General features: G+C 54.2%; 1 protein-coding gene across 6 annotated transcripts in view; it reads left to right on the top strand.

The window, feature by feature from the left end:
• The window catches only part of CACNA1A (calcium voltage-gated channel subunit alpha1 A), a 203,188-nt gene that overhangs the window by 24,295 nt on the left and 164,189 nt on the right, over positions 1–14,704 (top strand). For all 6 annotated transcript variants that reach the window (XR_011440598.1, XM_070273031.1, XM_070273033.1 and 3 more), the window contains exons 2-3: positions 10,470–10,576; positions 12,389–12,528. Coding sequence is in view for 5 of the 6 variants with exons in the window: in XM_070273031.1 (XP_070129132.1) it covers positions 10,470–10,576; positions 12,389–12,528 (247 nt within the window). In the remaining variant the exon portion in view is untranslated. The remainder of the gene's footprint in view (positions 1–10,469; positions 10,577–12,388; positions 12,529–14,704) is intronic.

Genomic DNA, 14,704 nt, shown 5'->3' on the forward strand with positions numbered 1-14,704 from the left:
GGATCTTCACGGGTGGCAGAGCCGGCGGAGGGAAAGGCCAGGCGGACCCGAGTATTCGGGGATGTGCATGAGAACGAGTGAAAGAGGCTCCCCCAGGGGCTTCCAGAAAAATCTGTTCAACCTGGGCCGTCAGTGCAGCAGTTGGGAGAGTTGGAAGAGAAGGTGGAAGGTGCAGACAGGGTGGCCGCTGAGCCGCGGAGGGGAGGGGGGCGGAGTGGACAGAGTCATTTGCCCGTTTAACGACATTTATTGGGGTCTCCCTATGGGCCGGGCCCCGGGGTGGGCACCCAGGATGTAATGGGGGGCACCTTCCATGACAAGCGTTCTTAGAAGAGGAGAGGAGGGGAGAAGACGCAGGAGGAGGTCGTGTGAAGCCGGAGGCAGAGGCATGATGCACCCTGGGGTGATGCATCCGTGACCCAGGGGACACCTGGAGCCAACGGGAGCTGGAAGGGGTGGGACGGAGTCGGCCCGGGAGTCCCAGACCCAAGATTGAGTCACAGCGGAGGAGGGCGAGGGGAGACCGAGAAGTGGAGACAAGAAAGAGAAGCAGGACACCACGGCCAGGTAACCTGAGCACAGAGAGGCTGCCTGGGCTCCGGCCCTTGGAGGGCTGCAGTGATCCTCCCCACCAGAGCTGTGGATGAGGACTGGAGCTGGACGCCGGCCTGGAGAGGACAGAAGGATTTGAGGTGCGGAGGGGGAGGTCACATGAGTCGGCAGCTCCTTCTTAGGGAAGGGGAGTGGGGAAGTGGGCTGGTGGCTGGTGGGATTTCTAAGGATGGGAGAACGTTTATTTCTCTGAATTGGGTCATTCCCGGCAGCGTACCAGGATGCGCTGGCGTCCTCCCGTCTAGGATGCTAGAACTCTTGAAATCTCATCTGAGGTTCAGGATGGTCAGTCTAATGTCATCAGCCCAGATTGTCGGCTCGTTCAGGAACGTTCTTCTGCGGGGGCATGGGGCCACCAACCGGTTGGGTTCACCCAGGGGTTGGCTTTTCCAGGAGCGAAAGAAGAGCAAGGGAGTGACAGATGTCCACCGTGTGTAAGGTTGACAAGGAAGGAGATGAAGGCAGGCGAGGGTGGGTTTCGTGGGGCGGGTGGAGAAATGGAGGGATTTATAGGATGGGGGTTGGTTTGCATTAAGAGGGCCAGTGAGCTGGGAGGAGAAGGGGGTGGTTAAAGAGAAGGATGCTGGAGAAGGGGATGTTGGAGGTGTCTGGCTGGAATGGCTTGGAGTTGGCCTTGGGCATTGATGAGGAGGCAGGGACATCTTCCAATGATCAAGGAGGGGAGGGACCGGCATAGACAGTTGTCTCCCCACATGGAAACTGAAGGTCCTACAAAGTAGCCGCCCCATCAGAGTCTCACTCCCTGCCTTTGTTTCCCTGTGGGCCTCAGCATCTAGGCTGCTGGGACTGCCTCTGACCTTGGACTTCCCGCTGAGCCTGGTGGCACTGGGAGGGGCCTCAGTGGCCTTATCCGGTTCGGGGGGAACTTCTCGGTCTTGCTGCCTCTCTCGGGGGCCTTCTCCTTGGCTGCATCTGGTTTAGAGGGAGCCTTCTTCACTCCCCCTGGCTTCTCAGGTGCCTCTCTCATGTGCTGGAGTGGGAGGTCCTTCCTCGTCTTGCTTGGTTTCTTGGGGTCCTCCCCCTTGACCTTGCTGGTTCTCCTCCAGGCCATCATGGCGGACATCTCCCTTGGGCTGGATTTCCCTTTTGGTCTTGGGATCTAATTTGAAATTACCAGGGGCCTCCTTGGCCTTGGAGGAATTTCAGGGGAAATTTCCAGGTTTGGCTTTAAGCGAAGAGGTAGATGGAATATATGGACAAGAGGCAGAGAAAATGGAGCATTTCTCTGACCTCATAACAGGGGTCACAGTCCAAGAGGGGGCAGGACTTTCTCTCAGGAGAGGGGACGTTCTGGTTGAAGACGCTGTAGGTCAGATCAGGAGATGCAGACCCCACACCACTCGGAGGTCCCCAGGGACTGTCATTGTCCCAAAAGAGAGAGAGAGAAAGAAAGAGAAGTCTTCCGCGCTCATTCGGAGTCCCAGATCCCAAGAGTTTAAAACTGACCAATGCCTCTGCTTAAAACTTGGATTGTTTTTTAAATTCCTTTCTCTTTTTCATCAAGGGAGGTTTATTTTGCTTGCGTGGTGTCTGTGTGTGGCTTTTCATGAGTCGTGTTAATTTTTCCACGTTTTAACTTTTTGGTACCAAGCAATTTATACATTTAAATTATGGATTTGATTTCAGAAGGAGCACACACACGTATACACTCATCTCGTTTTTTAAAAACTGTAAACTACAGCGCTGTGAACATCTGGGGTTGATTTGGCAGTATCTGTGACAAGGTCCAACGCGCACCCCCTCTGACCCAGCAAGTCCCCATTTTAGAATTTATCCTGCAGAAAAAAACCCTCACCGGTACAAAGGGTGTATGGTCAGATTATCCATCGCAGCTTTGCATATAATAGAGACAAACTGGAAGTATTTAGGGGGACATTAAATAAATGATAATGCATCCATTCACAAGAGGGAGGTCCCGGTACTGACGGGGAAACCGAGGCCAGCGTGGTGAGGGGCGTAGCCAATGGCAGAACCTTGTGTGTCACGATCCCTGTTGTGTAAAGGGAAAAGGCGACTTTGTGAGCTTGTTTTCAATTGTCCAGTAGTGCTTACTGAGTTCCCGCCATGGTTCGGGCGCTGTTCTTGTTGCTGGGGACACAGCCCAGAACAAGTCAGACAAATCCTCGCCCTAATGGGGCTGCCATTCCATTGAGGGAGATGAACGTAAATAACATAAACACAAAATACGTAGTTTGTTGGATGTGAAAAGTTGCTAAATCTAACAAACAAAAGAAAAACAAACAGGGAAGAGACGATGTTGGCAGGGTGGGGATTTCCGAGTGGGAGCCGGGGAAAGCATCCCGGGGAAGGCAGGAGGCAAGGGGGTGGTCCCCGCTCACGGCTTGGGGAGAGGAGAAGGGAGCCGCTGCAGAGGCTGCGAGTGGGGAAGACCCAAAAGGTTCAAACAGCCCATGAGTCCATCAGTGGGTGAACAGGTAGACCAATGGTGGTGCATCCATACCATGGAATATTATTCAGCCATGAAAAGGGATGAAGTACAGACATGTTACAGTGGGGATGGACCTCCAAAAAATTATGCCAAGTGAAAGAAGCCAGACACAGAAGGTCCTGCGTGTGCTGTGTGACCCCACTTATTTCAAATATCTGATGGAGATTTTTGCAGCTTTATTTTGAGCCTGGTATGCAGGAGGTGGACCCCACACATTCACTGCCTTCTGTTCTTGAAGACGCTTCAGATTCGAGAGAAGACCTAACCAGCCACCGTGTGGGGAGGGGTTGATGCCTCATTGAAGGGAAGGAACCAAGACTTACACGGGTGGAAAAGAAATGGGAAAAGTTAATAATCCTAGTAGCAGCAATTGTAATGAAAATAATAAAAGCAACATGGATTGCTGATTACAAGGAGACGAGCCCCATCGTATTCTTTCATAAGGATACTGTGTTTTTAATTCATCCCAGGACCCAGAGTTGACAGTCACAAATGTTACGTTTGTTGTGCACGGTTATGTTTGTTGCGCACCCACTGTGCGCGGGCCCTGCTCCGAGTGATGGCGTGCGTCCGCTCATCCCATTCTCACGGCCCTGTGCGCCAGGTGCTACTTTTCACATTTGATCGATGAGGAAGCTGAGGCTTGGAGAACGGAGCTCTTTTGCCCATGGTTAGGACCACGTCTGCACCACCAGCCCCTCAGCCCCTCTGCTCTGTGCAGGCGTGTCCCGCGGTCTGAGCAGGCGCGGAACCAGGGCCTGGGGCCAGCTGCTCTCATCGGAACCAGTGTTGAAAGTCCTTGGATCATATTAAAAAGCAAATGCCACATCCCACCTACTGGATGTTGGGTTTTTAATTTTCTGTTCATTTGGTTTTCCTGCTGACGTAATGAATCTTTTTTTTTCTTTTGGCCTCAGTTCTGTCTGTGAAATGTAGGGCTCCACCATGTTTCGGGGAGAGTCGATTCGGTGCTTGTCGCGGCCCAGCTGCCCGGTGGCGCTGTCTGGGCGCCCCTGGCCGTGGTGCTGAAACATCGCGGCACCGGAGTTGCCCCGTTGGCGCGTCCCCGCGGGGGTCTCCAGCGCGTGGACGGGCGCAGAGCTCTGCTCAGCCTTAATTTTCAGTGTCGGTGCCAGGTGTTGGAGAGCTCGAAGCCCGAGCCTGAGAACCAGAGACTTTTTGGGTTGCTGGAAGCTGAAATATTCGTTAAGGTGACGCGCCGGGGGTGGGCTTCTGAGGGCGTGGACTAGCATGAGATGGTTCATCGTTACTACGTTCAGTCGTGACAGTGGTTGGGACTCAGGCGGAGTCTAATCCACTTGGTCTCAGCCATATGGCTAAGGCCCCAGGTGTACCCCAATTCTTAAACAAAGGCAAAACCATCTGCCTTCTATTAAGGGTAGGTTTCTAAGCAGTCTGTGGGGGCCATCAGCTTAGAAGCATGGACCTTGGGGTGAGCCCCAGCTCCTCCAGGACCTCCTTTATGACCTTAAGCCATTTGTTCAGCCTCTCTAAGCCTTTACTTCCTCATCTGGAGAGTGGGGCTTGCGACAGAGCAGGCCCTGTAGAATTTTTGCAAAGAATTAACGGAAACAGTGAGTTTAAGGCGCTTAGCATGGTGTCTGCCCAGCGAAGTGCTCAGCAAACGGCAGCTGCAATTATGCTTGTTGTGCCTGTTAATGGCCCCACAATAGTTGATCATATTGCCGATTAAATTGTGGCGTTTGTTTCGCGGAGCAAGGAATATGTCCCACACCCATACGTCTGGGACCCTGCTGCCTGCCCCCCACTCTTTTCCTGGTAATTATGATGAGCGTAGACCTAACACGGAAGTCACTTCTGTTTGGCTCAGCTGCTTGGTTGACTTGTTTCCTCAGAGCACACCCGTCGGGCAGCCCTGTGGCAGAGACGAGGTCTTGGTGAGTTAACAAAGCTGATATGATTTGCACGACCACCACGAGAGGTCGGGAGTCCAATGGGGATGGGGGCCCCGCAAAGACAAGGGTGAATTGCATGCATATTCTGCACTGTCCTGCTCGGGGGCTGAGCCACCAGCTACGCCCGCTTTGCAAATTGATTTTCCTTGATCTTCTGGATCCCAAGAGCGGCTCCCATCAGCCGATGCTGCCCTTCCTCCCCACGGAGAGCCGCCTGGTTGTTTGCAGTGTCACACACAGCCCCTCTCTGGGCCCCGCGGGGGCTCTGTGTGTCCGCGCTGGCCCGCAGGGCTCTTTGCTGCCCTGCCGTCCCCGAGCTGTTCCAGAAGCCAGCTTTCCCTCCCATCAGGGGCGCTTCTCTCCTTTCATCTCCTCCCCCTACCCCGCCGCCCTCCCCTCGGCCTCTGGCTGGCTGGTTATTCCGGATCCCGCTGACACAGGTGCTTTCTCCCCGAGCCAATCGGCAAGCAGGCAGGCTCAGCTCAGCCAGCGGAGACATTGCCCACTGCAGCTGTGAGCTAGAACCCAGGCTTTCTAAATCAGAAGGGTCAGGCACAACGTGGGGCTGGGCTGAGAAAGCCTCACCACCCCCTGCCGGGACTGCCTCCGACTCCTGCCCAGGGCCGGGCAGCTCCCCCCGTGCCGGGAACTCAGGGCCCCTTCCTTGCATCTGTGTGCCAACCACCTCGCTGCAGATTTCAGGGAGCTCGATTGCGTCCTTAACATGCCCATGGAGGCATTACAGTCTAGTCGGGGAGACAGGGAACAAGAGGAAGAAGGAAAATACAGCAGATGTTTGACTGGGGTCAAGGGCCAAGGATATATATTCAGGAGAGAAAGTTAAAGTCCTCGCTGAGAATGCGACCTTTGAGTAAAGAGCTGAAGGAAGTGAGGGAGGGGACCATGTGGGTCCCTGGGGAAAGAGCGTTCTAGGAGCAAGAATAGCAGGTGCAAAGGCCCTGGGGCAGGAAGGTGCCTGGTGTGTCTGGGGAACATGGAGAAGGTAGTATGGCTGCAGCTGAGTGAACAAGGGGGAGAGTGGAGGAGATGAGGGCAGCGAGGGGATGGGGGTCAGGGGGCCGGGCCTTGCTGGCTGCCAGGAGGACCTTGACTTTCTTCTGAGCAAGGTGGGAGCCCTAGGTGGGCTGTCAGCACTTCCAAGTGCGTGAAGCTGAATTTTCAGTTCTGCTTATTGCCCTCCTTCTGACATTGCTCTTGTTTTGTGAAGATCTTGGGTTTCTCATCGACCCCCTTGCCTGGGTGGGGGCGGGGGCTGGTCCACACCTCCTGCCTTCTCTTCCCGGGGTCAGAACGTGGAGGAGAAAGTTTGGAGGGGAAGAGGAGCCCCACATCTTTCCAGGTGACTCCAGGCCGCAGGTACCCGAGCTCCTCTTACCCGTGAAGTAGATCTGAGGCAGCGCTTCCCACACGTCAGCGCACACGGACCCCCGGGGAGATCTCGCTAAAAGGCAGATAGATTCTGACTCAGCAGGTCGACGTGGGGCCTGAGACTCTGCATTTCTGACAGGCGCAGCCAGCGCTGCTGGCCCTTGGGCCGTGGGTTGAGCAGCAAGGGTGTGAGGTTAATGTCACAGATTCTCGCCTGGGGCGTCCGCGGACATTGGCGGGGTCTGTGGGTGCACGGCTGGAGCGCGAGATGACATTTGACAGCAGCTGCTCTCTGTTTCTTGGCGTGCTGACTGGGGCTGCATCCCCGGAGGGCTTGGGGGCCGAAACCCAGGCGACGGGGCGGGGGGGTGGCATTCGAGACCTTGGCGACGCGGCCAGGAAAGTGCTGCTTGCTGCCAGCCTTCCGGGACTGTTCTCGGAACCTCCGCTCAGTCTCATCCCAGCCGCTCGGGGGCGGGATGCCAGGGGCCCCCCGAGGAGGGAGAGGCAAGCAGGGCGCCAGGCCACCGGCAGGGGCAGCAGAATCGTCAGATTCCAATAATCGCGGCCTCGGGAGCCTGCAGGCGGGCGGGAGGCCCGGGTGATGCTCGGCGTTCTGTGTGCAAATGTGGCCTCTTATTTTCTGGGCTGCGGGGTGGGGCCGAGCTGGATCTGGGCAGCACGGCCCCGCTTTGTTCTCTGCGCTCCTACTGACTGTCGGCTCGGAGGCAGGAAGCCACTCAGAGAGGCCCCTCGGCTCAGCTGGCTTTTGTCGGCGCCCCATGTCGCCCCGAGTCTCGAATTTGCTTTTCAGAGTGTTCGGGGAGCGTGGCCCGGCTGCTCTCAGCCGGGGGCAGAGGACGAGGCTGGTGACAAAGCAGGCCTGGTTTTTCTGGTCTATTTAGTCTCTCACTTCCAGGTTGTCTGTTCCAGGCTCTGTTTTCCCATCTGGAAAGTGGTTATTTGCTCCAACGCCTCCTTCAGCCTGTAGGATCCCTTGGTTTTAGGAAGCTTCCAAAATGCCCAACTGAGCTCTGAGGCCAAAGGGGAGACCGAGGCCGGGTGAGGTTCTGAGGGAGAAGGCTGGGAGGAGGGCAGGGTCTAACGTGGCCCGCTCGCCAAGACACGCTCTTGGATCCTTCTGCGGGACGGTGGTCTCAGTGCTCCCAGGGGACACTTGGCAATGCCGGCAATCGCGTTGGGTCGTCAGAAGCTCTGGTCGTCCCAGCTGGAGGTGAGAGGATGCTCCCGGTGCTGGTGGGCGGAGGTCAGGATGCTGCTCTCCTCCCGCAGTGCGCAGGTGCCCCCACGGACAGTGGTCCACGCGGATGCCCACAGCGCCCTGGCTGGGAAGGCCCACTCCTGGGCCAACAGTCCCCTGGCTTCCTCCGTCTGGCATCCATCTGTCCACACCTGGACCACCTGCCCAGAGACCGCCGGCTGTTCCCTGAACCTGGACCAGGGGTGCTTCTGCGGGTCTGGGAGGGGCCAGGGAACATTCCTGTTCACCAACCGACTTCATGTGAAGTGAGCAGGCCAGACCCTCCAGGGGGATGCTCTGGCCACCTCGTCAACGGGAGGAGAATCTCGGGGAGGGGGGAGTTTGTGCCTGGAGAGAGGGGATGCGGTGTCTGGAAGCAGCTGCGTGGCCTGTCCCCCCCGGATCTGGACGGGTGGCTTCTCAGGGGCCTGCCCGGGCTGCGTGTTAGCTTTTCGTTGAGGTGAAATTCATCATTTTAAGTGGCTGATTTGGTGGCTTTTGGTGCATTCACAGTGTTGGGCAGCCGTCATCCTGTCCAGTTCCAAGACGCTAACCAGTATCTCCCGAGTCCGCACAGCCTTCAGCCCCTGGCACCCGCCAGTCTGCCTCCCAGCACTACGATTTGTTTATCCCGGACCTTTCACGTAAATGGCATCCTTCACTGTGTGGTCTTCTGTGCCGGGCTCTTTGCACTCAGCCTAATGTTTCCAAAGTTCATCCACATTGTAGCGTGAGCTGGTGCTTCATTTTTCCTGGCTGAGCACTATTCCATTCTGTGGATAGACCACATTGTGCTTAACCGTTCATTCGTCGATGGATGTGTGAGTTGTTTCCCCCTTTTGGTGACTGAATTTGTTTGAGCAGCTATTTTCTATTTCTTTCTTTTTTTTTTTTTGAGGAAGATAAGCCCTGAGCTAACATCCGCTGCCAATCCTCCTCTTTTTTGCTGAGGAAAACTGGCCCTAAGCTAACATCTGTGCCCATCTTCCTCTACTTTATATGTGGGATGCCTGCCACAGCATGGCTTGCCAAGTGGTGCCATGTGCACACCCGGGATCTGAACCTGCGAACCCCAGGCCACCGAAGCAGAATGTGCGAACTTAACCACTGCGCCACTGGGCTGGCCCCTCTGTTTCTTTTGAGTATATACCTAGGAGTAGAATTGCTGGCTCATATGGTGATTCCGTGTTTAACTTTTTGAGGAACCACCAGCTCTTTCCCCCCTGGCTGCACCATTTTACCCTCCCACCAGCAGTGCACACGGGTCCAGTTCCTCACATCTCTGCCAGTATTTCTTGTTTTCTTTTTCTTTGTTCTGGCCATCCTAGTGGGTGTACAGTGGTATCTCCTTGTGGGTTTGGTTTGCGTTTCCCTTATGGCTCGTGACGTTGACCATCTTTTCATGTGTATAGCTATTTGAATATCTCCTTTGGGAGAAAGGTCTAGTCAAACCCTTTACTCATTTTTTAATTGCGTTGTTTGTCTCTTTGTTGTTGAGTTGCAAGTGTTCTTTATATATTCTGGACACTGGACTCTTACCAGTTTTATGATTTGCAAATATTTCCTCCCGTTCTGTTGGTTGTCTTTTCGCTTTCTTGATGATGCCCTTTGATGCACAAATGTTTTAAATTTTGGCCAAGCCCAATTTATCTGTTTCTTCGTTTGTTGCTCCTGCTTTTGGTCTCGGATCCGACCACCATATTTTAAATCGTAAGCCCCGTCCTCCTTTCCTACTTTTTCTCCCCGTAGCATCCACCGTCGTCTAACTGTGTAACTTCTAGAACTAACTGTGGAACCTCTAACTTCCTGCTGTATTACGTGGTTATCTCGCTTACTCACCGATCCTCTGTGAGGGCAGCCATTTTTGCCTCTTTTGCTCTCAGCTGTGTCCCCAGTGCCCAGAACAGAGCCTGGCACACAGTAGGTGCTGAATTAATTTCTATCTGATAAATGTTGGAGGTGAGAGGGAGGAATAATATCCACATTTTCCTTAAAAAGTCGCCTGCTGGGCATTTAGGGCCATGAAGCGACCCTGTAGGACGCTGTAATGGTGGGCGCACATCGCTGTACGTTTGCGCAAACCCGTAGCATGTACACCCCCGGGAGTGAGCCCTGAGAGAACCTGTGGACTCTGAGCGATGATGATGCATCCGTGTAGGTTCATCTGCTGTGGCAGGTGCACTGCTCCGGCAGGGGTGTTGAGAATGGGGGAGGCCGTGCATGTGTGGGGGACGGGGGGCACCTGGGAAATCTCTGTACCTTCTGCGCAATTTTGCTGTGAGCCTAACACTGCTCTAATTTCTTTTTTTTGTTGTTGGTGAGGAAGATTGGCCCTGAGCTAACGTCTGTTGTCAGTCCTCCTCTATTTTTCGTCTGCGGGCCTCTGCTGCAGCTTGGCTGATGATCGGCATAGGCCCCCACCCGGGATCCGAACCTGCAAACCCGGGCCGCTGAAGCAGAGCACACTGGACTTAACCACCATGGCACAGGGCTAGCCCCTAAGTGTTTTCTTAAATACAAAACAAAGGAAAATATTCTGTTTTAATGATTGGCAGCTCTTTCAATGAAAAGAGCCAGGAAAAAAAAGTCACCTGGCCCAGGTTTGGAGCCTGAAAGGGACTCACTGGGGACAAGACCACCGATGGGGGAGGGATCCGAAGTGGGGGGAGTGTTAGGGACAGTCGGAAGGCACCAGGCAGTTCCAGCCCAGGCGGGTGGGGGCAGGGGGTGTGTGCACACCTTAAACATCCCTTCTCCGTTCCCTCACACAAGCCGAAAGATTTTCCTTGACTCCGCGATACTCCCTTTGAATACATGATTTTAGCCACCATCATAGCCAACTGCATCGTCCTCGCCTTGGAGCAGCACCTGCCCGATGACGACAAGACCCCGATGTCTGAACGGCTGGTGAGTCACGACCCGGGCCTCTCCTTGCTGCTGGCGGGAGCGCAGGGCGGGTGGGCGCTTGGTGTGGGACACCGATGATCCAGGAGAGAGATGCCCTGACCGTCTACCCCCACCAGACCTGGTGTCACCTGGGAGCGGGGTGGGTGACAGGCGGTCACATCGTCCATGAAAATGTCAGATTCAGAACCAAATTCCTGTGAAAAATTTGACCGTTCACAAAAATACAGACGACAATACAATGAACGTCCCCCGACGCATGAACTCATCGTCCAGATTCAGCAATTGTCAAGATTTCGCCTCCTTCTCTTCCTCTGTCCTTTTTTTTTATCTCCTTGATTTGTCTTTCTCGGCTAAAGCATTTTAAGGCAGACCCCAGACAGCATGTCCATTTGCCGCCATATATCTAAAGTCTGCATTGCTCAGCATACGAGCGTTTGTCCCATTCCCACAGCGACAGTTAACAGTGGCTCCTTGGAACCATCTGAGAGCTGGTCAGTAATCATATTTCCGCGCTTGTCTCAGAAACGGCATTTTCCGGTTGGTTTGTTCAAACCGAGATTCGAACACGGTCTAGATTTTATGTCACTTAAGACTTTCCATCTCCAGCAGTGTTTCTCCTCCTGCCATTATCGCAGACACGAGTCCCACGGCCCTCAGGAATGTCCCACATTCTGATTGTGGCCCGGCTGCCGGCTGATGATGTCCTTCCCCTCGCTCTCGCCTCCCCCCGTTCCTTCTGCGTGGACGTCCTGTCCGCTCTGGGAAACGTTCAAAGTCCAGTCGGTCCGCAGAGTCCGCAGAGCTGTCACTGCGCACTGAGCTCCTTCTTAATCCCCATCGTCCCCTGGTTCCTCTCCTGGCCTTCCGACAGTGCAGAGGGGGCGACATCTCTGTCACCTTTTGAGCCAGCTGGAATAGCTCCAGTGTGGGGCAGGAGGTGTTGGAATCTGCTCATTCCTGGTCCGTTAAGCCTTGATGTTCTCAAGACTTTTCAATGTTAATAGTTATGTGTTCTAATGTGTCTTCTAAAAAAATATGACCGGCCTAGCAAAGCTATCATTGCAAGACTCTTTTTTTCTTATTTTTGCTTAAGATGACGCTGAGTAAAAGGAGTCAGTGGAAAGAATAGTAAGCAAATAGTAGGAACCGGTAACCAGCTGCTGTGGGAAAAGTCATGAAGGCAGAGCGAGGAGACTGTAGCTTGAGAAGCGTTTCCACAACAGATGGGAAAATATCCACGTGGGGGCTCCGTGGATGGGAGCTTGTAGCTTAGTTTCAAATACTACAGTCTCTCCGCTGGCAGCCGGAACGGGTGGGAGGTCTGGAGAGGGGCTGGGGGCCAGGGCGCTGAGCATTCGCCAGCCAGGGCAGAAGCATGGTTCCAATATTTTAGCAACCTGAACAGCTGTGCTGGTGCCTCCCAGCTGAGAACCATCACGAGTGTCAGATTTGGGGGTGAGGTCGGTGCAAAGACCTCGAGTGATGTGTGTGACAGGTAAACACGTTCAACCACTGGAAACTGGAAACTTGCGTTTTATTTGCTTTAAATTCATTGAAATTTAAATAGCCACATGGGGTCAGGTGGCTGCCATACTGGACAGCTCAGGTCTAAACAAACGATTCTCCTTGGCCACGTGGTGTGCGAGCTTGGCCAAAAGGGAAGGAGGCTGTCTTCTCCATCTGGCAAAGGCCTTTAGACAGGAAATTCCAGGCAGGATGCAGTGGGGGCGCTGGGTGGCTGGAGGATCAGCAGAGGTGAAAACAGACGTCCGGGTGGGCCGAGATGCTGACCTGGCCTTCTCTCCCCTCCAGGATGACACAGAACCATACTTCATTGGAATTTTCTGCTTCGAGGCTGGAATTAAGATCATCGCCCTTGGGTTCGCCTTCCACAAAGGCTCTTACTTGAGGAACGGCTGGAACGTGATGGACTTTGTGGTCGTGCTAACGGGGTAAGTGGCGTGTGCCATGTGTCCCAGAATCGTCTTTGAAAACACTGGCGTGGCCCAGGCTGGGCTCGGGGGGGGGGGGGCGCCGCACCCCGCGTTCGGCCGCAACAGGCGTCTGCCTTCTTCCCCCACTTGGTGTCTCGGCCGCGTGCTGCAGCAGATGCTTTCCGTTACCGTTAGAATAATAGCTGATTAGAGTTGACTGTTTCGCAAGTGCTTTCTATGCATTCTCTCGTTTAATCATCACAACAACCCGATTAGTTAGGAAATATTAATATTCCCCTGTGACCGCTGAGGAATCTGAAGCACAGAGATGAACTCGCTGACCCCACCCGGCTGGTGGAGCTGGCGTCTGAGCCTGAGATCATGCGATTCCAGAACTGGAGTTTTTAACTGTTGGGCGCGTGTGGTCCTTTGGCCTCACTTGGGGAGATGCTTTTATTTCAAGTCGGTAAGTGTTTGCTGAGGGCCCCTGGGTGCGACGGTTTGCGGTAGGACCGTGGAAGAAAGCGAGCTAGGTAAGGTGTGGGCACTGCCTGTGAGGAGCTTTCGGGTCTGTGCGTGGTGAACCATGGCGGAAGGGTGGATGTGTGTACACTTTCCATCACGGACCTGTGCGAGGGAACACTAGCTGCTATAACAAAAAATCCAAAACTAGGTAATGACGTAAACCCAACAGAAGCTTGTTTCCCACTCCTCGAACGTCCGGAACAGTTGTTCATCATTGACGGGCTTCTATCCTCCAAACAGTGATGGGGACCCAGACCCTCGCCACGTTGTGGCTCCTCGTTCTTGACCTGCAGCGTCCACGAGCTCTCTGCTCATCTGCATTAAACCACAGCAGAGAAGCGAGTGTGGAGGGTGACACTTGGGAGGCTGGCTGGGCCTGGCAGGGACCTGGCACGTGCCTCTTCCACTCTGTTCCTGCAGCTGGAATTCAGCCTCATGAGCACATGTCACTCAAGGGAAGCTGGGAAATGTCAGACTGTGCCTAGAAGGAAAGGGATGTGGGTTTGGTAAATAGCCAGCCAGTCTCTGTGGAAGAGCCCAGAGCCTTTTATTAGATCCCGGTGTGGACATTACCATTGTGCACTGACTGCTGGCTCCTTTGCCCACTCACCCTCCTCCTCCTCCTCCTCCAGGCTAAGTCTGGCTCTTCTCTTCCAAGACTTCTTCTTTGGGAGGCCGTCCTCACAGTGCTCCTCTGTGAGGTCACAGTGCTCCTCTGTGAGGTCATAATTCTCCTCTATGAGGTCACAGTGCTCCTCCGTGAGGTCACAGCACTGCTCCATGAGGTCACAGTGCTCCTCTGGGTTTCGTGCTGCTCCAGGTATTGTCCTCCTGGCAGGTGTCACGGGTCCTAGCACCCCGCTGTGTGGGCTGGGCTCTCCCAATTCCAGTTTTGGACACATTTGTTGTTTCCGAGTGACACTGCTTCCCTCAGAAGGATCTGTGACGTGCTGGGCTGTTTCAGCAGAGGCATCGATTTGAGTGGTCTGCTGTGAAGACTCTGGGCCAGCTCTGGTGGCCTTGGTGTCCACTGGGGGCCTCTGGAGCTGTGTCCACAGTCCTGTGGCTCGGGGCCCCAGCACGTTCCAGGGGCATTTCATGGCAGTGGGCACTTTTCTCTTGGCTTGCTAGGAAACTCATCTGTGAAACAGTCCAGTGGCTGACCTTGTTGTTGTTAAAAATGTGTAATAAAAATATTCAGGCATTCACAAAGAGGTAGAGAATAATGTAAGAAATACCTGTACGTGCATTCATTCAATGGATATTTATTGTGCACCTACTGTGTGCCAGGCTCTGAGACACGGCAGTGAACAAACCAGACAAAAATCCCTGCCCTTGTGGAACTTACATTCTAATGGTGAAGAAAGACAAAGGGAGTGTGTGAGCGAATGAACGAAATATCTAGTTTGTCAGACGGTGGTGAGAGCTACAGAGAAAAACAAATCAGGGAAGGGCTGGGATGTCTTATTCCCGGGGAGGACTTCAGTGGGAAGGTGGTATTTGAATGAAAACTGGAAGAGGTGAGTACATGAGCCGTGAGGATGGCTGAAGGAGGAGTGCCAGGCAGGGGATGCAGCAAGTGCAAAGGCCCTGAGGCTGGGCTGTGTCTGGCATGTTTGATGAAAGATGGAGGCCAGGGTGGCTGGAACAGAGTGATCAGGGAGAGAGT

Source organism: Equus caballus, chromosome 7, assembly GCF_041296265.1.
Source record: "Equus caballus isolate H_3958 breed thoroughbred chromosome 7, TB-T2T, whole genome shotgun sequence".
Classification (NCBI taxonomy): Eukaryota; Metazoa; Chordata; class Mammalia; order Perissodactyla; family Equidae; genus Equus; species Equus caballus.